We start from the raw sequence: 24,882 nt of genomic DNA, 5'->3' as shown, positions 1-24,882 counted from the left end.
TTTCGTTGTGTGAGTAAAGTTACCGGAGGCCCAATTCCCCCCTTCCCAATCTTCCCAATCCCCGATTCCCGAACTACAACCGGACTTAAATTCCTAACTCCCAAAATGCCGGCTACGCACTTGTAACGCCTCTGGTGTTTTGGGTGTCAATGGGCGGCGGCATGTACTAACCATCAGGTGATTCGTCTGCTCGTTTAACAGATTATAACATAAAAAAATGTAACCACATAAACCCAAAAAGAAAAATGTTGTTAGAAACTTGTAATATATGACAATTATTTTCCAACATGTAACGAAACCCTTTTCATTCTGTAACAGAAATGTTCCACTGACGGAGATATTAAACCATTTAAAAGCAGAACAGCTAGTGATGTGGCATCCCGCTTACATTAAGCCCCGGGATTCGATTTCCCGCACAACGGGATCAATGTCATCCACTCACGCTAACACCGGGATGTTTCTCTTTCACTTTTACTATTTTTTGCTGTAGAATCGACCAATGTGTTTGATATTCTGAGAAAAAAAATACATTCCTTCATCAGTGTATAAAAAATGCGATAGTGTGTGTGTCTGTTTATTTGTCCGTCTTTCACAACAAAATTGAGCGACGAATTAACGTGATTTTTTATGTGAAGATAGAAGAAGGGATGAAAAGTGACAGGCATACTTTTTATCTCTTTCTAACTTACAACTTCCATAAAATAGGGGCTGGAAGTTTGTAGGGAGCATTCCGCTATTTTCAAAGTAGAAAGATAAAACTTGGTATGCGGACTATCTGTTCCAAACAAAAAAATCGTGCATACTTTTTTTTGTAATCTGTCCCGACCCCTTAAAAAAGGGCGTACGAAGCTACAGAGGGAAAACTAGTAAAAATATACAGTATGTTAACTAACAAAGAGCGTTCCTTTAAACTCGTTAATCTATATCATTAATAGATTAAAATAAAAATATCAGCATAGAAAAATAGGCAATAATTTACAAGTTTGCCTTCCTTCTAGTATTAAAAAAAATGGTTTGTTTTTGAATGGTAATATTTTTTTAGCATGTATGGATGCTATACTCTTGCGGGTTTACAGGAACGCCCTCAGTTAGTTAACATAGTGTATATTCCTGTAGTGTATTAAATTACTGTTTACTCAATATTACGGTATAAAGGGTAGCCAGAAGAGTTTCAGGTAATTCTATTCGTAATTTACAAAGTACTCAAAGCATTCAATATAATACACACTTTGGTTCGTGACGTATAAAACAAAAAACACGCGAGAAATTGAAATGTATGGCTGTGTTTGGGCTCATTAGGGCTGTGGATAGGCTGAGTTTTGGTGGCGCAAAATATAAGCTTATAGCGATTTGGTTTTTAAACATATTATAATATTTTTTATAATAACTATCCTGAGACATACACAATTAACTAAAAATATTGGCTTACTCACCATACTCTCATTCAGTACCAGTTTGTTTTGCGTTTAAAGTAATCGAAACGACAGCGCGTTCAGCACTCTGATTGGTTGGTTTATTCGAGCCGGCCACGCGAAGGGTACTGAACAAAGCTCTACTAGTTTCGAGTCATAGATGGACTTACAGTAGGCTGCGCGATGCCGCTGCATCCGCGCACGTTGCTCATGAGGAAGAGTCCCTCTATGAGTTAATATTATAAACTTACTTATAATACATATAGCTCACCTAGTAATATATTGGCACATCTGCAAAAAATGCGACTTTATATGGTTTACGTGTTAAAAATGCATTTTAGTCTATTTATTTCCATATTCATCGAGAGGTCGTAAGTGTCATTATATCATTATTGTAGTTCCCCCCCTCCCGTACGTAAAACAACGGTTCATTGGTCAGTAAACTAAACAAGTCAGGTAAACTATGAAAACCGTAAATGTGCCAATATATTACTAGGTGTGCGGTATATCATTAGAACTTAAAACGGAATATTTATCATGTTTATTAATTTTTATGAGTTTCCGATATTTCGGCACTGTCACAAGCGCCATGATCACGAATGAGAATGATTATAATTATTATTTATAACGCCATAAGTTTACATTTTACACCACATCCAAAACTCAATGATTGCCCTCAGCACACATGAACGGAATTCAAACGAGCCCTAATGAAGGCGGCGGGATATCGAAGTGCGGCCACGACAGGAAACCAATTAACCAACTAATTATAAAAGAAAATAGAATTTCAATCGAAATCTCTTATTTTAAAAGCGAAAGCAATGTGGAATGTATGTTTTTTATATGCTTAGTGTTTATTTAAAAAATCTTAGTAATTATTTTATGGTATAAGCCGGTAAACGAGCAGACGGATCACCAATCAGCAATCGTTGCCGGCCTTTTGGGGGTTAGGAATATAAGAGTTGTTACGGAATCGGGGATTGGCAAGATTGGGACCTCCGGTAACCTCACTCACACAACGCAAACGTTGTTTCACGTCGGTGTTTTAGTATGGCACTCACACACTTAAATATAACTATATTCTAATTTTTTTGTAAACATTGTCCCATAAGTAAAAATTTTTTGTCCAATGACGTAGGTTGACAAAACCCAGACTGAGACAGAGACAGACCATTGTATCAGGTAATCAAATACATGACACATTTGGTAAATACCATACGCTCAGCCACTACGTCAACTGTCAAGTTTATTTAAACCTAATAAAGAATATAACCACAAAATAACAATAACTTATAACCCTCAGTTATGACCCATTAAAAAACTAACCTCAAATAATTAAACTGAAAAAGCAAAAAGTCGAAAAATCCTTTCACAATAAAACGATTGAAATGCATTAAAATCGAATCATTCATAATTGGAACAAAGAGCCGTTTAACCGTCACGGGGCCGGGACGGGCGCGTCACGACACGTATCCGGCACGATAACGGTACGGACCGGAGTGCGACTTCAATGTAACCGCTAATGGATTTCCGTAACTGTCTTTCCATTTCGCGCATTTTGTGTTCAAGAGGTTTTTAACCTGGATATGAAAAGTTCAACATTTGCTTCTTTGGAAAACTCGTGTTTATTACAGATCACATCTGTACTTAATATTATTATAAAACTGAAGGATTTGTTTGTTTGCTTGTTTAAACGGACAAGTGCATATTAGTCGGAACTACATACTGGTTTAAACTGGATAAGCTATACATCACGCTCCGATCAATAGGAATCGAGTAGTGGATGAAACCAAACGAGAGAAGCTACTTATAGATATTTACCCACATATTAACAAAAGTGTGTTGCAAGATAAAAAAAAATAGTTTCTGCCAGCAGTTTCATCCCTCTGTGTGTTATTCTAATTATCATACATAATCTACCCTTATTCCTAATTTAAACCCGATACCTTCAGTCGTTTTGACGTGGTTAAGGAAGAAAGAAACTCACAAACACATTTACATTATTAGTAAGACTAGTAAGATAATAATAAATATGCAACTATCACTATAAACGTACACAACTTCGTATAAAATTCAAATAAACGTAGAATGATTTGAAGTAAGTATTGAATATGACTAGTTGTCAAGTACCCAATTTACTCCAAACATCCTAACTTTAAACACCTTAAAATAACACACCTTAACTTTTATATCAAACATTGTTTCTCAATAAACGTTTCTCTTTCTAAGTCTGTGTGCTCCATCGTCGACCACATGCCTCGGCCACGTGGACAAACGCAGGCTTATCAACGTTAAAAAATAAATACGTATTATGTATGTGATGATTCTTCATGAGAAAAAAAAATGTATTCTAAACCTAACCTAAAACCAAACGTAGTATTACCGCATCCATTTGTTCGCTAGCAATACTTTAGTCCGTAAACGCAACGCATGTAAGATTTTTCTCACGTAGCAGCCAATTGACCCGGTACCCTTTCGACTGCGTCCCCTCGTTAAATATGTTAAAAGGTACTTTTAAAAAGATCAAGGTTCGAGAACTGTTTGTTTCTCGTATTTGTTTGTAGCTAACAATTTCGTTCAGGCAAAAGTTCATCTTATTTTTAAACTAGGCTGAATTTGTGTCTGGAGTTTGATCATAAGCGTACCTACATTTAATTATTGATAAGTATAAAACTGGTAAAAAAAATATATTTCGTTGTATGAATGAAGTTACCGGAGGTCCCATTACCCCATCCCAGTACCTAATTCCCCAATAACCCTTAAATTCATTCCCCTTGCTTACCATCAGGTGACCGGTCTGCTCTTTTGTCGCCTTATAGCATAAAAGCAAAATTATACACCTTTGCCTGTTACCCACACATCAAGAGCCTATAAGTAGCCATTGCTGACCAAAGGCCTCTTCTCGCACGTGAATGTTTGAGCATTAATCACCAAGCTTACTCAAAGCGGGTTGGCGATTTCAAATTTATAATTAGATATTATAAGCCCAGTTTTACTCACGATGTTTTCCCACACCTTTAGTCAGTGGTATCTAAATAATCGTAGAAAGTGGTGGTGATTAATGTTCAAAGCTTCTCCGTGTGAAAAGAGGCCTTTGGTCAAAAGAGGTCACTTATAGGCTGTTGATGTGGACGAAGTCGCGGGCAAAAGCTATAAGGTGGAAAAACACGATGCTATGTCGTAAGATTTTAATGTGGTCACGTGCTGAAGTAAGTGGTGTCCGTACTTTAAACTGAAAGTTTCAGTAGGTTCCTTCGAGAGCTGCAAGTATAACGTTTACATACTCTTTTTAAGGGGGAAAGTCATCCAATGGCTTCTCCCGCCTTGGGCGAGGCGAGAGGGAGTGTCAGACTCTTACTGACTAATAACCACCCCGCTCCTACTCCTGCTTTTCGAGCCGTACACACGGATCTGGTTCTGGTCGGGCGGCGAGCTACCCTTACTCGCCGTCCGCAGAAACGTTTACATACTAATGTCAGCTCTGGCTATTATTTGACTAAAGAGACGAGAAAAGATTTGCTCATTGATGTCAACTCGTCCCCTAAACATATGTACACTCGGCTTGGGGGCAAAAATTCAAAGTTAATATACAAAAACTATATATCGACGGTTAAAAAGAAATAGGGTATAAGCGACAAATTACACCTAAGTAAAATTTTCCGCTCTTTCGAATGCGCTTACTCTCATGGCTCTACGATGACATTTTTGGCGTTTATACCCTAGCAAAAAAAAACATTTTCCTGTTATTCCTTTGACGACCGACGAGTTTCAATGGCTCTCCTGAACATTTTATTTTTGTCGCTTATACCCTTTTAACCGTCGATATGTAAAATTAACCAAACATTTATCACATGTAGTTTGACAGTTGGCTCCAACATTGGCCACTATCGCCAACACATATATCACAATAATTACCCAACTTGTCAGTGTGTTGAATTTTGGGCCACATATCTGCTAATGGCTGGTCATATTTCTCACTATAAACGCAAAGGATAAATCAAAGAATCTTTTTGCATCGTAAAATTATTTTCACTTCAGGAAATACACTTCGATTAATTTCTATGTGTGTGAGAAATAGTAAATATATTGCAATTAACCTCAGTTAGTTCGACTCAAGCTCAACTAATTTCAAGTCACATCGGAATTCTTATTGCGCTGTGCACGCATAAAAACGTGTTATCTCATACTCGAAACCAAATCCAGAATAAATCATTACTGTAACTCCGAAAATATTGAACTTTTCATATTTATCCTAAATACGCAACCAAAGAATAAAGGAACATCTGCGCTTTAACCAACATAATAATTAGTAGATACCTATATCATTCTCTTGAAGTAGATTACACGGTCTTAAAAGACAAGGTTCCCAAATAAAAGTAACGGCCCGCGCCATTTTATTTACGTTACGAACAAATTATGCTCCCTCAAACAAATGACGTGCGATTTATCATTTTTTCTACACTTATTGTGAAAACTAGACGACTATCGTAAATAATATTGCTATATTAATAACATTTTCAACAGGCTGGATGAATTCACAAAGGAATATTATGAAAAGTTATACAAAAAACATAGACCGCCATTTTTTTTAATATCAACAAAATGTTTTGACAGTTCTCTGCGTTAATAGAGACGTTGCTGAGAAAATATTGACGTCTCTCTCTTGTTTATGGAAATAGAAAGAGATGGATGTACATTTGGAAATATCTGTTAAATTCTAATTACCTATAACAACGATTCGAATCTTTGTGAACTCAAGCGGCTGCACGAAGTTAAAATTGAATACGTCTACTACAACAAAAGACTTTTGAACTTTCAAAACTCATAACCACAACAAAATTATCCCCGAATTACTCGAGATACAAGCGTTTGCCATTGCTTACCTTTCATCCCCATATCAAAATCCACAATTAAAACCGAAGCCCCTTAAAATTAACCATATTTTTGTTACCAAATACATATTTTGCCATGGCGTCCCAGCCCTTAAAAATAAGTATTCAAAAAAGATTACCCATTATACAGGGGGGTGTTAACATTAATACTTATTCAGGGCCGGAAAACATTCGACGGTATAATGGTTGGCACAAAAAGTTAATGGACGCTTTTCACCACCCTATATTTGAGTTCGAGGCTATTCGGCATGAATCGGCATGATTCGGCTGTATCGCTGGCGCATTCATTTCAGGGTCTTGTTATAAAACCACAGTCTCATTGGGAAAGTTGTTGTTGGGGCGACTGGTGATCGAAGAGTGTTGTATTCAACTCCTTGGATTGAGTAAGACAATTCGTTCTTATTCATGTTTTTAAATACATGGGCATCTACGACGATGAAGAAAAACCTCCTTAGTTTACGCCAGTTAAAAAGTTACATATACATGAAAGAAAGAAAGAAAAACAGTTTATTTGCACCACACACCATTTAAAAAAACAATAAACATAAAAATTAAAAAATTACATCCAAAGTATTAAAAAAAAATACGAGGAAACCAGAATCGACCTAAAAAGTTGTGCTATTTGTATGTATGAGCAACGGTTTTACGTACTCTTCAAAATATGTAATTAATATTCCTTAAAAAAAATTAAATATAAAATCTTACAAATACTAAAAACATTTTTTTAAACAACAATAAAAATAAATACTAAGCACTTTTTTACGATTAATTCTCAAGCCTGATTTATTGACAGTATTTACACCAAAAGAAAATTAACAAGACAATTCCATTACATTACATATCATGTAAATATCCTGAAATCATATATTCCTGTAGGCGCTGCGACACTTTCAGCATATCAAACTGATTAAATCACTCCTACTTACAAATTGATTACTTTCTCTGCTTACACTCAAATGTTATGTAAATCAAGAAGAATCCAGAATGTTTCCATAATTTAAAAAAAAAACTGGCTCTTTTTTTCTTTATTTTCAGCCATGGTCGTCCCAGTGCAGGGCAAAGGTTTCCCTACGTTCTTTCCACGAGATAAACTCGACGCCTTTGAAAAGGTAGGTCACAAAGCTCTACAAAGAGACTTATCAAATGCTTAAAAAAAACAGCTGCAACTCCTGCAAGCCGCAGAATCTATAGTAGATACGACCATAAAAACACCGAAATACTGAAGTCACGGGGACACGAATAACTGTCTTGGATCCAGTAAGGAAAGAAAACAAAATAATTTTTACTTTCCTCGGTGTATGACTGCTTAGCAAAGGGACTCGAATGTAATTCCCGGGTCAAGCTAAAAACTAACAGATTGCTCGAAAAATCTCTTAATAGCAAACTAGTCCAGCATCGTGCCACTGCCTGGAAATAGGCTCAGTCGCTATAACATGGGACTCATAAATGGTGAAAACTGAGTGCTACATATCAAAGTCAAATCATTTATTCCAATTAAACCATAAATAGGAATTTAGAAATGTCAACAAGTAATAGTCTGTCTGTCTGTCTATCTCTCTGTCTGTCCGTCAGTGAAGCTAGGTGCTTGTTCCAAAGTGTAGCTTCGAATGGAGAAAAACGAGCAAGAAACTCCATAATTTGCTATTTTTCTTGAGCTCCTCCGCCTGACTTTACTGAGAAAAAATTTGGCCACTCAACCAACAATGTACAAAGACTATAAATTTCTTCCAAGGCAGTATTTTCGACCAAATAAACATTACTTACCTAGCTTCCTAAGGGCTGAACCCTGAGATTTCCCACAGGCAACTACCGCCTAGATTGATCTTCCATCAACCGCTGACACACATTATGACCAATCCTTTTATTACTTTCTATATCACGCCAGCACTCCTTTTAATCCCCAAAGGGACAGGCAGAGGCGCTTATAACTAATGTAACACCTAATTTGCTTTATGTGATGCTTGTGTAGTCTTTTACCCAATATGGAGTTCAGTAAATTATCCTTAAGCCAGCTACTTAACTATTAGCGTCATTCTGTTAATATATAAACCGATAGATTCTATTTTTATATGTATAGAATATGGTCAGCAAATGAGCAGATGGATTACCTGATGGTAAGCAATCAGCGCCGTCCATGGACACTTGCAACAAAGCAGTTAAAAACGTGTTGCCGGTTTTTTGGAGTTTCAGAGATTAGGGATTAAGAATGGGGAGAAAGAATTGAACTTCAGGCAACCTCACTTAAAACTTAGCAATATAGGTACCTCTGGACTAATCCGATCCGGAGCTACGGAAAACCTAACGGGTTATCGAAGCTCCGTCTTAAAGCAGGAGTAGGCACGGGGTGGTTTTAGTTAATATAAGAGTCTGACACCGTCCTCCTCGAGGTGACATTTACCTCTTACTTTTCGTGGCGCACGGTGAATTTCACAGGTGTACTCTTTCTACAGGAGCTGAACCAACCGGCTTAAGGACTCAAAAACTGCAGCAATTTGAACTGCGTCCTCATAACCGTCCGCTAAATATGGATATGGCAAACCACTCTTATGTAGAGGCGGCTCAAAGTCACAAGCTGATGATACCTGTATCCTATTTCCATTCCTCCTCTCGTTCCTCCCACTGGCCTAATAATAAGCAATGTAAATAAATCTCGAGACTAACTCGATGGCATAATAAATGGACGGCGAAAGAAGTTCGATGGGTACCGAAACCTCGTTCATTGAATTGTCAATGAGACAGGGCGGTTGAGATATTGCTTCCCCTGCGCGCCCCTCTCCCGCACCCATTCCAAGGAATGTGCGACTTTGTGAACGGACAAATAAAATAGTTTTTTTTTTCTATATTAGTATTGTACCTACGTAAAATTTACAGTTAGTAAGGTCAAGCTAACATGAGGCTACGGTTAAGAGAAACCGAGCAGAGTACGTCAAACCGCGTAGGAATGGCTAGGATTATAATATGCTGCATCGCTAGAGCGGTGGCCGGGCAACTGGCTGCCGTGCATCGAGTAGCGGGTTCGATTCCCGCACGGGGTAGCTTTTTGTGTGGTCCACAAATTGTTGTTCCGGATTTGTGTATCATGTGTATGTTTGTAAAAAAAATATTTCTATACGGTACAAGAGGAAATCTTAGTGTTGGGCAACGTTTATTTTATATTTATATAATAAAAACCCAACAATCTATCAAGTGACAGATATCTTGATGTAATAGCCACAGGTGCGGTTGAAAGCCCATTCGATTACTACAATATATGTTATTTTTATTTATATATACGAAACAAGACTTATCGGTCAGATGTGGGTTAGGATTGTCGTTAAAATGAATATTTAAATGTTTTAGGAAAAAATATATTGACTAGGCCAAGTTAAGAGTCCGTCAGCTCGTTTGCCGCCTTATCCCATAATAACATCATCCAATACTGACACATTGTGTAAATGTAGCAACTTGAAATATAGAGTACCTAGACTAACCGTCAATATCTCTGCTAGTTGTGATGTATGCCGTGACGTCACTCTCTCGGGAATCCCGCGTCTGACTTATTTATTTAGGTTCAATACGCATGCTCTAACAGAAGGAACCGAAGAAGCTACTCTACATTGTCGATTTCATATGTGAGAATTAAAAAAAGGGATGTTGCCTAAAACGATATTTGGGCATTTTTCTTTTATGTAAACTAGCTTTATTTTTTTTTTTGGAAAATATCTTATGTGTCACAGCCATTATCCCCAAAGAATAGATAAGACATCTCGTATGTAGATATGTGCATCTACATACGAGATGTCCCTCATTGCATAAACCAAAAACAAATCAAGCAAAATTCGAAAGCCCGAAAGAACATCAATAAATATATGATCAGGTCGGGAACCAACCCCTTTTTTAATGAGGGAAAATCATCCACTGCCGTGGGCAAGGGAGTGTCAGATTCTTACTGACTAAAAACCATCCCGTTCCTACTCCTGCTTTGCGAGCCGGAGCCCCGATAAACCCACTATGTAGTCCGCAGCTCCTTGACAATCGCACTTGGGACCACTCGAAAAAGAGGCAATATATAGTACATATGTATATAAAAAAACAGACAGAAATAAAGTTAATTGACTTTTATATACTCCCTTAAAAATTATGGGCTCTTCAAGGGTACAATAATTCAGAGCAAATTGTCATCCCGTCGCATAAAATAAATAAATCTTTGCTTCCGTGAAGAGTAATAAAACTCCATGGTTTCTTTTCATTCGCTTTTTTATTTACAAACGTCTGTAATTTGATGCACAAGCAAAAAATACATTTCGTTTTAAAATTTTGTACATGGCTCATTGATGGAAAGTACCTAATTATTTAAAGTTATAAAACCAAAAACCAAAATTTAATAAATTCACATTATATCAGTGGTGAGATTATATACTAAATTAATTATATTATGTTTTTCGGCTTACTCAGTAGCAGCGCGACAGTCGCCGCGTCGTGTGTCGCGGAATGCTGCTCATGAATATGAGCCTCTAGCATGACTTGAAACTAGTCGAGTTCCTTGTCAAATAGTTACGTGAGTTGGTCGAAAAACATAATAATTAAATTAACTAAAAATCACTGTTTACTCACGTATTATTAATTGAGAAAAGCATTACTAGTTTCGAGTCACAGAGGAACTCTACATCATTAGTAGCGTGCGCGTCTGCATTAATAACCACACCGTGATTTTCAGTAATTTAGTGTGTGTCACGATAGTTATTATAAACATAATAAATAAATTAAAATTTTATATATTTATGATTTATTTTAGTAGACGTCCAAATAAACCAAAATATTATACAGAAACACTTTCAATAAATCCGTTAAAACCATTTGCTAAATCTGTTTGAAATATAAAAGGCCATAGCTTTATCATGACAGAGCTATGAAATATGGCGGATTTAGAATTAAATCTAAGTTTGTTTTCTTATTTTCGAAGATGGTAGACAAATCTTATTTAGCTCCTGAGTAAATTTCAGAAAACAATATTATATCTTGCGTTTATTAGATAGTATTATAAAGGGGATAGTTAAGTTGATAAATTCGACAACTGAAAACTGTTATTTTTGAACAGAATACTTGGTGCTTGATCCATAGTCGATATCGAAGCCAACAATATAGTTTTTATAACTCAACAGCCTCATCTAGTTATTTCAAAGATTGATGTGTAAAAGTGTTATTTTGTAACCAACTTGCAGAAATAAATACCATTTATCGTTTAACTTTTGCTGTTGCGTTTGGCTGTTGATCTGTACATATAATATTATATATGTCCGGGCTAAACTCAAAAAGTACTGTGTTGATTTACTTCAAATTTTGCATGAATGTTACTAACAGATTGGGTCAATATGTCATATCGGTATCACCTACGGGGAATGAGCTGCGAATCCTTATTTTTGAAGATTCCCATATTCTGCCAAAATTCGTTGTCCTACACGGTCGAAGTCGCAGGTAAATTCTGGGACATAACGTCCAGAGAATGATATGTGAATATTTTGGAATGTATTTAAGATAATTTATATTATTTCTATTTATTTATGGTTATTATGGTACCACAAAACAACAAAATCAGCTTCAAAAACTACAAAAAACCATTTTGTCTGCATTTTGTAAATATGGTCATAACTTCGCTCGTCTATGTAACAATTTCCCGATGATGGTGCAGGGATAATATAATTATTATATTATAGCTAAGTCTGAACGGGCTTTATTTTATATACCAAAATAACGTTTAGGATATCACATATTACGTATTTTAAACGTAACACCTCTCTAACGACAGTAAATGTAGTGTAATAATTAAATATATTTTATAAGGGAATAAATAATAAATGAACTAAAAATACTAAAATTCTTTTATTTAAATGGCATCCCTGAGTTGCCTTTCACATTTTTTTGATAATCTTTATTTCTTTCTATTTTTCAATTTACGTAAAAGTTAATCTGGAATCCATAATTTGATTTGATTTTCCAAAAGTAACATTTATACTCTTCAATTTACGCTATATTTTTACATAGCAAAGTAAGAACCTGTAAATGACGTACTGTGTACATTTTGTGCAAAATTCTCTTTGACTGAAATGAATCTAGACAATCTGTGACAAAAATAAAAGTGTGTCTAATCAAAAAGTTAAGAATTTCATTGCGCATTTTTTGTCTTAAGTATAAAAGACAGGGAATTTAATAAACCACTGAAGAAACACGAAACTACATGAAAGGAAGTATATCACACTCACCTGTAATTATACTTTGAAAGCCTTAGACGAGGTAAGCCAAGTCAAATTGTACCTCCAACTATATTTACACAGGTCACAACACGGCACACAAAAAAAACTAAATAACTTTCAACGTTGTCAGAAAAAAAAATTCAAAGAACACTCAATATTTTTTTAAATCCGTAGTTCGCGTGCGTGATACGACGTCGCGTGATTTTTATACTTAAATTAATTTTCGTCTACATTTTTTTTCGTGTTTATTTTTGTGGGAGACGCGACACGTTGCGTCGTTCGATCGCGCCTTGTTACACTGGCTAGAGGGGTAGGAAACCCCTACGCTCCAATACTACGGGTCAAAGATTATGGACGCTTAAAGTACAGATTGGACATTTTCTTTACCTACCTATCCCTACGACGTAACTAGTCTAACCTTTAAAATGAATGTTTTCCTGGTTTATTGGATAACAATTTGTGTTATTGTTATTAGGCTAAGCTTTTCGGCAAATAAAATTATAACATATCAAGTTTGTTATTTTTTGTTGTGTTCAAAATTCATTTGGTAACACCAAATGAGTTATCACTGCATTGCCAGCCTTTTTGTGGAATCGAGCTTTTGAAGGCTTGTTGTTAAAAACATCAAAACTTTGACCTATGATTTTTTTTCTACATATTTGTGAACTATGGGATGCATCCCACGAATTTACATTCGTAACATTTTACTCAGGGCTTAATAAATGATTATTCTAACAGCGTCTTGAACATACGATTACAGAATAAAGGTTTAGTTTAAACTTGAAACTAACCATTAATCTTAACTATTTTACGCATAAATACCTGACCTGTTTGTCCCAAATAATCTATGACATTTTCCGGGCCGTGCAAGAGTGCGACAGAGTATATCGAAGAGTCAGTAAAGCGAGAGAGACGGGGCATATCGACGGGCTTAGACCATGTTTGACCAAGTTTTCTTTCTATTCAAATAATTCATGAGGTCTCGCTTAGTGCGGACGTGTGACATTATAGAGAATTACAACTTTCATCGATTTAAGTAAATCGACTTGATCAACACTCTAATTATACCTTAGAAGGTATATAACATACCTATTAAAATTAATCGTTATTAAAAATAAAATTCCCTCATTTGTAGAATGGTCGCCAGCACGGCTGCAGAGCAAGAGAGCTTTTTCGTGCAGGTCAGTCTCTTGCAACCTCGTGTGTATGTGTGTGTGTGTCTCGCGCCGCCATCTTTGAAAAATGGCGGCCAAAAACAGTTTTTGCACAACATCTGTGCATTTTACCTAAGAAAAGTGTTGTATAATTGCTCACTCCTATATTATATTACCTGGGACTATCTTGTCTCACTCCCTATACCACATATGGTGAGAAGTGGGTGTACATTGTATAGCGGCATTACGTGCCGCAATGTGCTCCTCTGCCTACCCCTTCGGGGATAAAAGGTGTGACGTTTGCTATATAAAAAAATTAACTCGTACTCGTTGCAAAATGCACATTTCAGGCAACCCATATCATCATCATCACTCGAGATCATCCACTGCTGAACAAAGGCCACTATTAGTCCTCCACGGAATCACTACCTAAATGATCGAACGGGGGAGAGTCATTCGGGGAGGCCTTGTAGTCAGCAGTCTATGTGATGATAATAATCAAAGTAGTACGGCAATATGGAAGGAGGGCACCAATATTTGGGTAGCTATCTGTTTTTGTTATTTGTTTTTAATTACTATTTCTACCTTACACTAGCTAGGCTCGGCTAGTGAGTAGCGGGTATTTTTTTGCAGAAATTTATTCGAGGAAACATATAAGTTTTTTTGTCTGCTCTTAAACATCCACCTGCTTTTACTCCAGTTCATTCGTGATCATAGCGCTTGCAACAGTGCCGAATTATCGGAAACTTATAGAAATAGAAAAACATGGTAAATATCCCGTTTCGAGTTCTAATACTTGAGGCAACATGTATTTTTTTATGTTTTAATTTTAAAGAAAGAATAGATAAAATCGCTTACCCCAGGCGAGATGGTGGTCAAGGGCCATCTTGTTAAGAATTAAAAAAAAATAGAAAAAAATCAGACGATTTATTCGGGATTCTGCTATAATAAGACGCGTGTCAGAATTTTACTAGAAAACACTACCGTACATAGGTATGTACCTATTTGTGGTAAATACAGATATAGATTCCAGTATTTAAGTAGAAATACATACATAATTTTAATGTCCTCAACGGTAATTAGAAATAAATTGCTATTTTAATTGAAATTACCTGCCTATTGCATTGAAATATGAATAAACGAATCCTCAGCTCACCATTTGCGTGACCTAGCAATGTTTATACAATTATATTAACTTGAAATTCAGTAATGTTTATTCAAAGTAAGTAGAACTTATGTTTCGTATAATACTTGACTGCACGATAGGCGTGGTGGCGAGACAACTGACTGCCATGCAACCTGAATGGAGCAGCTCTTTGTGTGATCCACAAATTGTTGTTTCGGGTCTGGGTGTCATGTGTAATGTGTATATAAAATTGTCTGTTTCTAAACGCACCCACGATCCAGGAGCAAAACCTAGTGTGTGGCAACTGAATTTTCTTTTATATATAATGAATACATCTACCAATAGAAGAGTAAAGGGTTGTACTATCGTGGTAGCCCCGAATTCAGAACTAATTATGAGGAAATATTGTACACAAATTTTTTTGCATCTATTTTACAGAAATACTATTACTCATCGCACTTATAAGTGGCATACACACTGCCGAGGACCAAGTTATAGACAACCTTAATGATCCAAGCTTAAGAAATATTTCAGGACTAAAGAAAAATAAAAATCCGAAACAGGAATGGTCGTTCGAAAACTACGTGAAGAAATTCGAACCAGCCACCATATGGGAGCGAATAGACAGAAAGAAAAAGTATGAAGGACTGAACATCACAGACGAAGAACAAACAGAGATGATGATAAAGGGCATTGACCCATTCGATGAAGTCATGAATATGAGAGTCGAAAATGGGGATCCTAAACTGATCCTCCAGCGAGATGGCAGGCGAGGATGGAAGGCTCCCACCAAAGCGAACACGGATAAAGAGGATAGATTCTACCTCCGACGCAGGCTATACGAGTTGATGAAGCAAGTCATTTACCAGACCAGAAACAAGATGGTTGTCATGCAGGTAAACAGGGAAGGACTTAAGAATTCTTCACTTTACAAAATGGGATTCCTGATGAGTAGGATCGATAATTTAGTAAAGACCTACACCATGTTCTCTATAAGAGCACTAAAGGGCTGTACTTTGACGATAACGGAGCTATTTATTAAAAATCCCACATATGACATTCTGTCTGCTAATGAGAGACAAATAAGCTTGTTGTTCAACTTGGAACTCTTAGTCGAATTGGTTCGTAGGAACGATAAAAAATGCAGACGCCTCTTCAAGAGACATAAACTGAACAGAAAGGAACAATTCAATATGGTGTTTGAAAATTAGATATGTTTGTTTAATATTTTTATTATAAATGTTAAATCTTTATCTATTAATATCAATTGCTGTTCGTCAGTCTCGCTCAACTCGAGAACGGCTGGACCAATTTGGCAAATGTTGGCCTTAAATTGTTTGTGGAAGTCCAGGAAAGGTTTAAAAGGTGAGAAAAACATGTTTAAGGCGGTTCGAAGTTTGCTGGGCCAGCTAGTATAATGTATGTATTTATAAAACCGTTAGATACACATGTAACTTCGCCTAACACGTCATTCAATGAACGATCTAGCCTGTTTGACAAATAAATCGTATAGAAGTCTAATTTTAGTAGCTGTTTAATTTTCCCTTGCTCTGTTAGCATCTACCCGCAACATAGGAATTTATATGAGAAGTATTCTTGGGGATTACGGAGATTGGGGAGGGGGATAATGGGATCTCTGGTAACTACTCGATGCGACGAAACACAACGCAAGAGTTGTTTCTAGTCGGTTTTCTGTGAAGCCGAGGTTATTACTCCTGTCCAGCCGGCCTATTCGTGGCCGAAGCATGGCTCTCCCACATTTATAAACATATTATAATATACTTGAAGAATATTAAAGACTTTGCAATAAGACTGATAAAGTAAAGATGTTAAAAATAAGTGCAATCATAAGGAATATAAGAAATTGTTGCTTCCCATTTGTAAAATCATAAGATAGATAAAAATTGGTTTGGCAAACCAACAAAACTTTATTGGTTTGGAATCAAAATTTTAAAATAACGTTAAGAATAAGCATACTACACGTAGGGTGGAAGACAACAAACTTACTACCGTACTCAAAGATATTTAATTTTAAAATTATATTAAAAACAGTTCCGCCTCGCCCAAGGCGGGAGAAGTCATTGGATGATTTTCCCCTCAAAAATGCCACGGCTCCAAACGTATTGTCAAGCCGTTGTGTGAGACTGCCAAACAGCTATAACTATAAAAGAGGGATTTAATTATTTTCCATAATCTATAATTAATAAGTGTTATAAAATTTATGATAATCAGGAAACCAATTACTATTTCAATTATTAAGAATACATTGGAAAATTTCAATAAGCTTCGTATATTTTACGAACCGTTTTGGAAAGTACACAATGTTACTGTTATGTCTTTGTGTTCTTTTAATTTGTAAGTATCAATATAGTACCTATTATTACTATTTTTTACATTTTGTGTAGGTAGAAACTTGCAACGTCACTCCTTTTATCCCCTAAGAGTAGGCACTTTACGGTAGTAATGCCGCTATACAATGTACACCCACTTTTCACCATTTGTGTTATAAGTCCCATGTAATAGGGCGTGAGCCTATTGCCATATTTTGGGCATAATTCCAGGCTGAGAAAATCTAAAAAAAACCCGAGACCGGTAGTCGCACTTGCGACCAGTGAAATTGTGAAAGTAATGATAATTTTAATGTTAACATCATTCGAATAATGTAAGTGTTACCTTTGCCTACCCTCCTGGCAAAGGAAAGGTGTGATGATATCTTATATAATATATATCTTATATCACATTATGTTTAATCAGATGTACCAGTCAACTTCGGCGCTTCTTCAGATAACGATATCCACCACACATTATTTGGACAATTGGCAACCTTTCAAGACCTCTTCATAAACGATACAAACAAAGACCCAAAAACCAGACGAAAATATGACGACGATACTGATGACGATAAAGAGGACTTGGACACATTAGATATAGAAATACCAGACGTATTCCAATTCCCTCGCGTGGGTGTGGGCTCTACGAAGTACATCTTCGATATGTATGACTATCATCTCATTAACGACCAATATAAAAACTTCACAAAGGAATTTTCAAACAGAACATCGGCATCGGGTAGAAGAGCCATTACGTTTCACGAACATGACACGAAACTCCCAAACAATATTATAGAACAGCATAAAAAGGGTCGGATGGTGAATTTGCTGGTTCAGTTCCTAATGCACGCAAAGTATGAATTGGGGAAGGCATTGACGCAGCGTGAAGTGATCAGGAAAGACAAGCGGTACCAGCTGGGCTACTTGTTCAATAGACTGCGTCGCCTGAAGACCGAACTGTTTAAGATGGTGGGCGTCTCTTACAACCAGAATAGGATACCAAAATTTTATAAATACTACACCGTGCGGAACCTGATGCGTAGCTACGAGAGAGTGGTCCACTTCGACATCGACATTAGAGACACTTGCGACCTCATCAAAGAAGTTTTCTCTGTACCTAAATTCTATGACACTTACGGTGCTAAGAAGGAGGATGGCGATAAGGATGGTGATAAAGATGGGAACAAGGATAAGGGCGGTCCGAAATGATAAAAGGAACTAAATATACACATTGGTCGACGAATATCTTGTTGTAATGTACCATAAAAAAATTATGTATTATTATGTACCATAAAATCGCGTTTTATTCTCCCAGAACGATATCAGTATGTGTCACTTTTTGTCAGTTTTGTAACGATTTGTGTATAAAATATATACTTTAATTAAAACACAAATTATAAATTAAACAAAGAGTCTATAGCATAGTTAGCTTAGCTTAGTAAAATTCATAGTCAAAACATTTACAATAATTAGACTAATGCACTTGCGCATAATAACGAAATATGTTAAAATTAGTGTCTGTGAGTCACCTAGTTAGTCGATTGGCTTGTTCACGGGCTTGTTACAAAAAGTAGATTCATATGAAGAAGAAAGAATGCCTAGGTCCTTGATTCTTATTATGGTAAACAGCGATCCGAATTAGGTAGAGTTATTCATGTACTTGCACTAATTTCGTACAGCGAAAGAACAACTTGTAATGGGTTCGACTCCCGCAGAAGCAAATTTTTGATTTTTTTATGATATAAGCCGATAAACGAGCTGACGGACCGCCTGATGGTAAGCAATTGCCGCCGCCCGTGGACACTTGCAACACCAGAAGCGTTACAAGTGTGTTGTCGGTACTTGGATGTTAGGAATTTAAGAGTTGTCGGGAAATCGGAGATTGAGAAGATTGGGAAACGAGGCTATTGGGCCTCCAAAGTTGGCAAAATACCAATACGCGCGATGTTGCCACATTTGTAGTTATATCTATCTATGTTACTATTATTATTTAGTTGTAATATTGTTGGCCACATGGGATTGTCCATTAGAAATCCCGGGAAGGTCCACATCATTTAAATGCAAGTACATAAATAACTCTACCTAATTCCGACCTCTGATGATAAAACTATTTTCCCAAAAAATTGATTAAATTAATTAAAAATATTTTTTGGTGTCTCAGACATGTATTGCGCATTTCAAGTAACACGTTATTATAAAAATAGATCAAACACTATTTTCACTACGTGGTTGGCGCGGTAGTTAAGCGATAGGCGGCTGTACAACTTGTAGTGGGTTCGACTCCCGCAGAAGCAACTTTTTGTTTTTTTATGATATACTTAAGCCAATAAACGAGCTGACGGACCGCCTGATGGTAAGCAATTGCATCAAATTGGACACTTGAAACACTAGAAGCGTTACAAGTGTGTTGTCGGTAATTGGATGTTAGGAATTTAAGAGTTGTCGGGAAATCAGAGATTGAGAAGATTGGGAAACGAGGCTATTGGGCCTCTGGTTGGCACTCACACAACGAAACACAACGCAAGCGTTGTTTCACGTCAGTTTTCTGTGAGGCCGTGGTATCACTCCGGTCGAGCCGGCCCATTCATGCCGAAGCATGGCTCTTCTTCACTTAAATTTTGTGTGATTCACAAATTGTTGTTTCGGGTCTGCGTGTCATGTGTATGTGTAATTGTATATTTGTAAACACACCCACGACACAGGAGAAAATTCTAGTGTGGGGCAACGTGTTTTAAAACAAAAATAAAACATGTAATACAAAATGTTCTGTTTATTAATTAATTATTAATCAATAGTGAGCAAAAACTTGAAAGGCCACAATTGTTTAATGTTTTACAGTTTTCTGTACAATTAATTACCAATTTGCAGTAAACATAAGTAATAGACGCTAGAGTAATAAGCATTCATCAAATTAGAGTTTCTTACATTTTCTGTAGTTTGCAAGGAATAGAATGAAGTTAAGATGAAACTTATATTCCTTTTATGTAAGTTTTCTAACATTATTTGATTTGATTTGATTTGATCTGTCGACTGCACGGTGTTGTCGTTGTATACAAATTTAACTATACGTCACAAACATACAACATGACCGGTGTGGACATTATAGCAGCTCATTCCCAAGCCTGACTATCACCTAAGTAATCTTTTAAAATGCTTTACTGTGAAGTTTTTCTTTAATAATATTTCAAAATTTATTTTGGGTCATACTTTGATTATAGTTATGTATATAGCGTGTAACAAAATACCCATATACATCAAAAAGCACTGAAGAATACAGGTTGAATAAAATCTCAACACAATGTTTCAGCTTAAAATACGTTTAAAAAATATTGGTACCAAATACTTGGTGTCGCATGGTTCTTGATTTTATAAATCATACAAACGTGTCACAACGCTACAGGGTCACTCGCTAATTACGAAACATTTCTTCTGTCAATTCGATCGCCTACCTACTATCTCCCTAATTTTAATTCGCATGAAAAATAAAAAAGTAAAATATTGGAAAAATTCATAACTTCGTTCCATGAAATACACTACAGTTTAAATATACCCTTCCCGACATCGTTTGTCCTGTCTACACCGTTTTAATTTGACACCGTTTCTGTAATAAGCAAAACCGAGGTGGTGAGCCTTTTTGCCATGGCACATTTACATTCAAATGTTATGACATTTATTTAACGGGCACATATTCCAGACTCCGATGGTACCACCGTGTTGAAATTTTCGAAAAACCAAAAAAAACTCCAGTAACATTTGCCCGACCCGGGAATTAAACCCGAAAAACATTGTCGGCAGTCGCAACCACTCGGCCAACGATGCAGTTTTAAAAGTATAGTGATATACATAATATACTGCATGTAAAAACAATTATGTTGTTCCCACTACTAGACTTAAGAAAATAAGCGGTTATACACGGACCCTATTACATGGTCCAGTCGTTAAAGAGAAGTTCAGTGACATACACACTTACAGAAGAATTATATATATAAAGATTGAGAGGGTACAGTCATTATATTAATTTCTTTAAATAGTTCCCTAAGAGAGTGCCTCGCACTAAGATTATAAATTGATCGAATGGGTCTCTCCTGCAGTACAAAGACTGACTGAATGTCAGGAGTATTCCCCCACAGGAGAATACCATATGATATGATACTATACAATTAACTAAAGTATTCTAGTCGCGCTATATGTACATCGGTTAAATTTTCTATTTTTTTTAATTTGCTGCAGAGCAGAGAGCAAAATGAAAATCGAAAAAAGAACAACAAATTCTACAATTTTCAAAACTTCCGGAAAACATTCCAAGCTGGAATTGAGCTGTTCTTGAATTCCGAACTTCGAATTATGAGGTTTAAATGCAAAAATATTTAACTTACCCCAAGTTAGTCATTTCTCGAGGCTATATATTTATTACGTAGTGTGCTGCATTGCAATGTTCTAAACGGTTGTATTATTACTTCTTCCAGCTATTGTACAAATTGGTATTAACGCAAACAAAACCCAAGTTGCCAGTAATGTCACCGCAATGGACATAGCATACGACGATATGGACTTCAGCCTCGAAGATTTCCCAAACCTCAGCGACATGCTCCCAACACTTACTAAAAAAACCTCATTAGATTACGAAAATATCCCAGGCGCAATTATCAAGAACTTATCAATGGACTTAGATAAAATAAACATAAACAAGTTTAAGAAGAAAATCACTAAAATTGCAGACTTTATGGGTAAAAACGACCCCACACTTAACGCGTCTAGAAGACAAGCTGTTGTAAAGTCATCAAATTGGAATAGAGAAAAGGAAGCGTACATATTCTATGTGAAACGCAAGATCCTAGATTTGATGCTTCAAACAATGTACATGGCGCGACATAAAGTTAAGCCCGTTGAACAGAGTAAATACTACAGCAATAAGGGCGCGAGTTACCGCATCGCATTCTTGTATCAGCGCCTAAAACTCATTAAGTACAAAATAATGCGCCGTTATCGATATGCGTATAATAGTAACCACAAATACTCCCTTGAGAACGTAATAAGTCATTGGAGAGCCTCATACTACTACGTATCGTTCGACAATACCTTTCGGGTATTATGTAAGATTCACGAAATACACAAAGCAAAAATAAAGGACCTGGATAAAGCAATCAATAAACAGCAGTAATGTACTGTATATTTTTCAATATACGGATAACCTTAAGTGTTTTTTATTTCCACCAGTGTATTAACTTAAAATACTTAATCTATAAAATTAATGAGTCCCATAATTGTAAGCGAGTCCATTGCGAGTTCAATCTTCCGATACCATTCATTTACTGTTTTTAAGTCTGTTTTTTGTTTTTATGTCGGGAAAACCAACCAATGTCTTCTCCCGCCATAGGCGAGGCGAGAACGAATGTCAGATTGTTACTGGTTCTCGAACCGGAGCCCCGGTAAACCCGCTAAGTAGTCCGCAACACCGGATGAGGCATCAACCCTACTGGGGCTCATCTGTGATGGTCTGTTTACATTAATAGTTATTTACACTTCGCTAGCCAAATGTATATTTCAGCAACTACTTTTTTTTTGAGGGGGGAAAGTCATCCAATGACTTCTCCCGCCTTGGGCAAAGCGAGAGGGAGTGTCAGACTCTTACTGACTAAAAAACACTCCGTTCCTTCTCCTGCTATTCGAGCCGGAGCCCTGGTAAACCCGCTAGGTAGTGGTGGAGGTCTGATGGCTCTTTGAGGCGCGCGCGGAAGGCGACGCGCTGCAACTACTTAATCTATGAATAAGACAGTAGACATTTACACACGGTAGATTTCGAAGGATTAAAAAGATTGGTAAAGGTCCATATTACATCGGAACCTCTACTATAAAGGCGTGACCTTATGTCAAATCTAATTAAGACTTGGAGTTACTGAATCGTGGACATCCGAAGAATATTTGAAGACAATTTTTCTAAACCAAGCCAATCCTTCAAGCATATTTTTTTAATACTTAATAGGATAGCATTTGGCCACCATCTTGCTTGATGGTAAGCGATGATGTGGCGGACGGTGGAGCACGTCTACTTAGGAGCAACCTCTTCACTCGGGACTTAAAATGGTAAACGAAGAATTTTCAATTACGTTAACTAATTTCATTCGTACAATAAAACGTACATTTTAATTTATTTTTAATTAGGTAATATGAAGTTTATGTACTATAATTTTAAATCTTAATAAGTCTTAGGTACAGAAGGTAATGCTGATCGTTTATTTCATTACTGCTATATCCTGTAAGTATATTTCTAAAGTTCTTTCCATTAGCCGCCGACAGTCCACTGCTGGACTACAGGTCCTCTATCGAAGTAGGTTTTCCAATACTATCCATGCCTTACAGAGGGCTAAGAATCGCAATTTAATAGATTCAGAGAGCGCTACTGGCTTTGTTTCAATTACATGTATCCTTACGTCAGGTTTACGACACCCACGGAGAGAGCAGGGTAGGGCACTAATGAATGTATGCCATACTGTTGCGCCACTCGGCTACGCCTACAGTCCCCCACCACCTCGTTTTTATTGGTTAGGGAGCTAGTCATTCAATCAGTTAGCAAATTCAACTGTGAAATGCAGTGGACTCTAGTCGATTCAAATCTTTGATGGTTCGAACCTCATATATTATTGTGTAGGCAATAATATATCACTACAACCTGCTACCACGAGGAAAGGGTTTAACTCGAGGTGCTCTCTACATTACCATTACTGCACATATTATTGTTATGAAATAAGTACATAAATACATTTTTTTTCAACAGACATACATCACTCACAATGTGTTATGTTAAAACGGGGAAAACCAGTGCCGCAAGCCGAAACTCTCGACAAATTACTAACGAAATTCTTAGGACACAGCTACAGCGACAATACCATCGCTAATATCATCTTAGGGAAGCCTGTTGGAAACGCAGACATAGACCCGACTAATGAAAATCTCGACATTAACGTACTAGACGTGTATAGTGTCAAAAAAATAATTAGCTTTGCTAAACAGAAACATGAGGAGGACACAATCGCGACACTGACACGGCGACATAACAGCTTCCGGCGAAAAGCTGAATTAGTCGACGAAAAACCCAACAACACATACATCTCCGACAAAGCCATGGACCTCCTGCAGCACAGCATTTACAAGACCCAGGCAAGAATGAACATAACATACCCGTTCCGCAAGAAATACCACGAGTTACCGACCTACCAAATATCCGTTTTGTATGGTACTGCTACAGCCGTCATAGCCAAAATGGAGAATCTGTTGGCACAAATGAAAGCTTTCAAGGCGAAAACACATTTCATATGGTACCTTATAATATATGAGAAGTTACTGGCTTGTAATATTGATATAACCAACATTGTTGAGAGGTCATTTATCTTAAATTATGAATATTACGTCAAAAAGCCGACTAAAGACCGCCCCGAAGCTAATGCACACGACAATAGAGGACCACCTTCTGATTTCGATGAGAGGGACTTGCAGCCGCCTTGATTTTATTTTTTCTTTGTACGTCTATCAATGCCTTAAATAAAAATGTGAACGGATTTGTCTTTAGTTTCAATCTTAATTATTATGTTATCGGCTTACTCACGTATTTGTTTGACGAGGAATTCGACTAGTTTCAAGCCATGCAAGTGGCTCTTATTCATGAGCAGCATTCCGCGACACACGACGCGGCGAATACGTGAGTAAGCCGATAACATAATAATTAATTTAGTATGTCTCA

The 24,882-nt window shown here is 36.8% G+C and overlaps 4 protein-coding genes across 8 annotated transcripts in view; 3 read left to right on the top strand and 1 right to left on the bottom strand.

The window, feature by feature from the left end:
- LOC118272556 (uncharacterized) overlaps positions 1-12,881 on the bottom strand; it is a 216,507-nt gene extending 203,626 nt beyond the window's left edge. For 2 of the 4 annotated variants that reach the window (XM_050693329.1, XM_050693331.1), the window contains exon 1: positions 12,544-12,881. The gene's annotated coding sequence lies outside the window, so the exon portion shown is untranslated. The remainder of the gene's footprint in view (positions 1-12,543) is intronic. The other 2 variants (XM_050693330.1, XM_050693332.1) reach the window with 1 other exon arrangement.
- A 1,884-nt stretch (positions 12,882-14,765) lies between these two features.
- LOC118272543 (uncharacterized) lies at positions 14,766-16,260 on the top strand. Its single transcript, XM_035589123.2, has 2 exons — positions 14,766-14,910; positions 15,253-16,260. The coding sequence occupies exons 1-2, from the start codon at positions 14,898-14,900 to the stop codon at positions 16,023-16,025; spliced, it is 786 nt and encodes a 261-aa protein (XP_035445016.1). The 5' UTR covers positions 14,766-14,897; the 3' UTR covers positions 16,026-16,260.
- Positions 16,261-17,009: 749 nt separating this feature from the next.
- LOC118272542 (uncharacterized) lies at positions 17,010-18,418 on the top strand. Its single transcript, XM_035589122.2, has 2 exons — positions 17,010-17,169; positions 17,569-18,418. Exons 1-2 carry the CDS (start codon positions 17,136-17,138, stop codon positions 18,351-18,353), a joined length of 819 nt encoding a protein of 272 aa, XP_035445015.2. The 5' UTR covers positions 17,010-17,135; the 3' UTR covers positions 18,354-18,418.
- A 1,564-nt stretch (positions 18,419-19,982) lies between these two features.
- LOC118272544 (uncharacterized) lies at positions 19,983-24,700 on the top strand. 2 transcript variants are annotated; one of them, XR_007705279.1, is made up of 3 exons: positions 19,983-20,128; positions 21,611-23,400; positions 23,920-24,700. XR_007705279.1 is itself a non-coding variant. In XM_035589124.2 (2 exons), exons 1-2 carry the CDS (start codon positions 23,367-23,369, stop codon positions 24,645-24,647), a joined length of 762 nt encoding a protein of 253 aa, XP_035445017.1. In that variant the 5' UTR covers positions 23,250-23,366; the 3' UTR covers positions 24,648-24,700. The 2 variants fall into 2 exon arrangements, 1 of the variants encoding a protein (XP_035445017.1); XM_035589124.2 differs by lacking the exon at positions 19,983-20,128 and having other exon boundaries at positions 23,250-23,400.
- The last annotated feature ends 182 nt before the right edge of the window (positions 24,701-24,882 follow it).

The sequence above is a fragment of the Spodoptera frugiperda genome, chromosome 4 (genome assembly GCF_023101765.2).
Source record: "Spodoptera frugiperda isolate SF20-4 chromosome 4, AGI-APGP_CSIRO_Sfru_2.0, whole genome shotgun sequence".
In the NCBI taxonomy this organism is placed as follows: Eukaryota; Metazoa; Arthropoda; class Insecta; order Lepidoptera; family Noctuidae; genus Spodoptera; species Spodoptera frugiperda.
Note: the sequence above shows the minus strand (reverse complement) of the source record. Positions and strands in the feature narration are given on the sequence as shown.

Excerpts from the sequence above, each read along its gene's own strand:
- LOC118272542 (XM_035589122.2), top strand. The coding sequence starts at position 17,136 with ATGTTACTGTTATGTCTTTGTGTTCTTTTAATTT. Across the intron at positions 17,170-17,568 it reads TCTTTGTGTTCTTTTAATTT|ATGTACCAGTCAACTTCGGC; the intron begins GTAAGTATCAAT and ends ATGTTTAATCAG.
- LOC118272544 (XM_035589124.2), top strand. The coding sequence starts at position 23,367 with ATGCTGATCGTTTATTTCATTACTGCTATATCCT. Across the intron at positions 23,401-23,919 it reads TTTCATTACTGCTATATCCT|ACATACATCACTCACAATGT; the intron begins GTAAGTATATTT and ends TTTTTTCAACAG.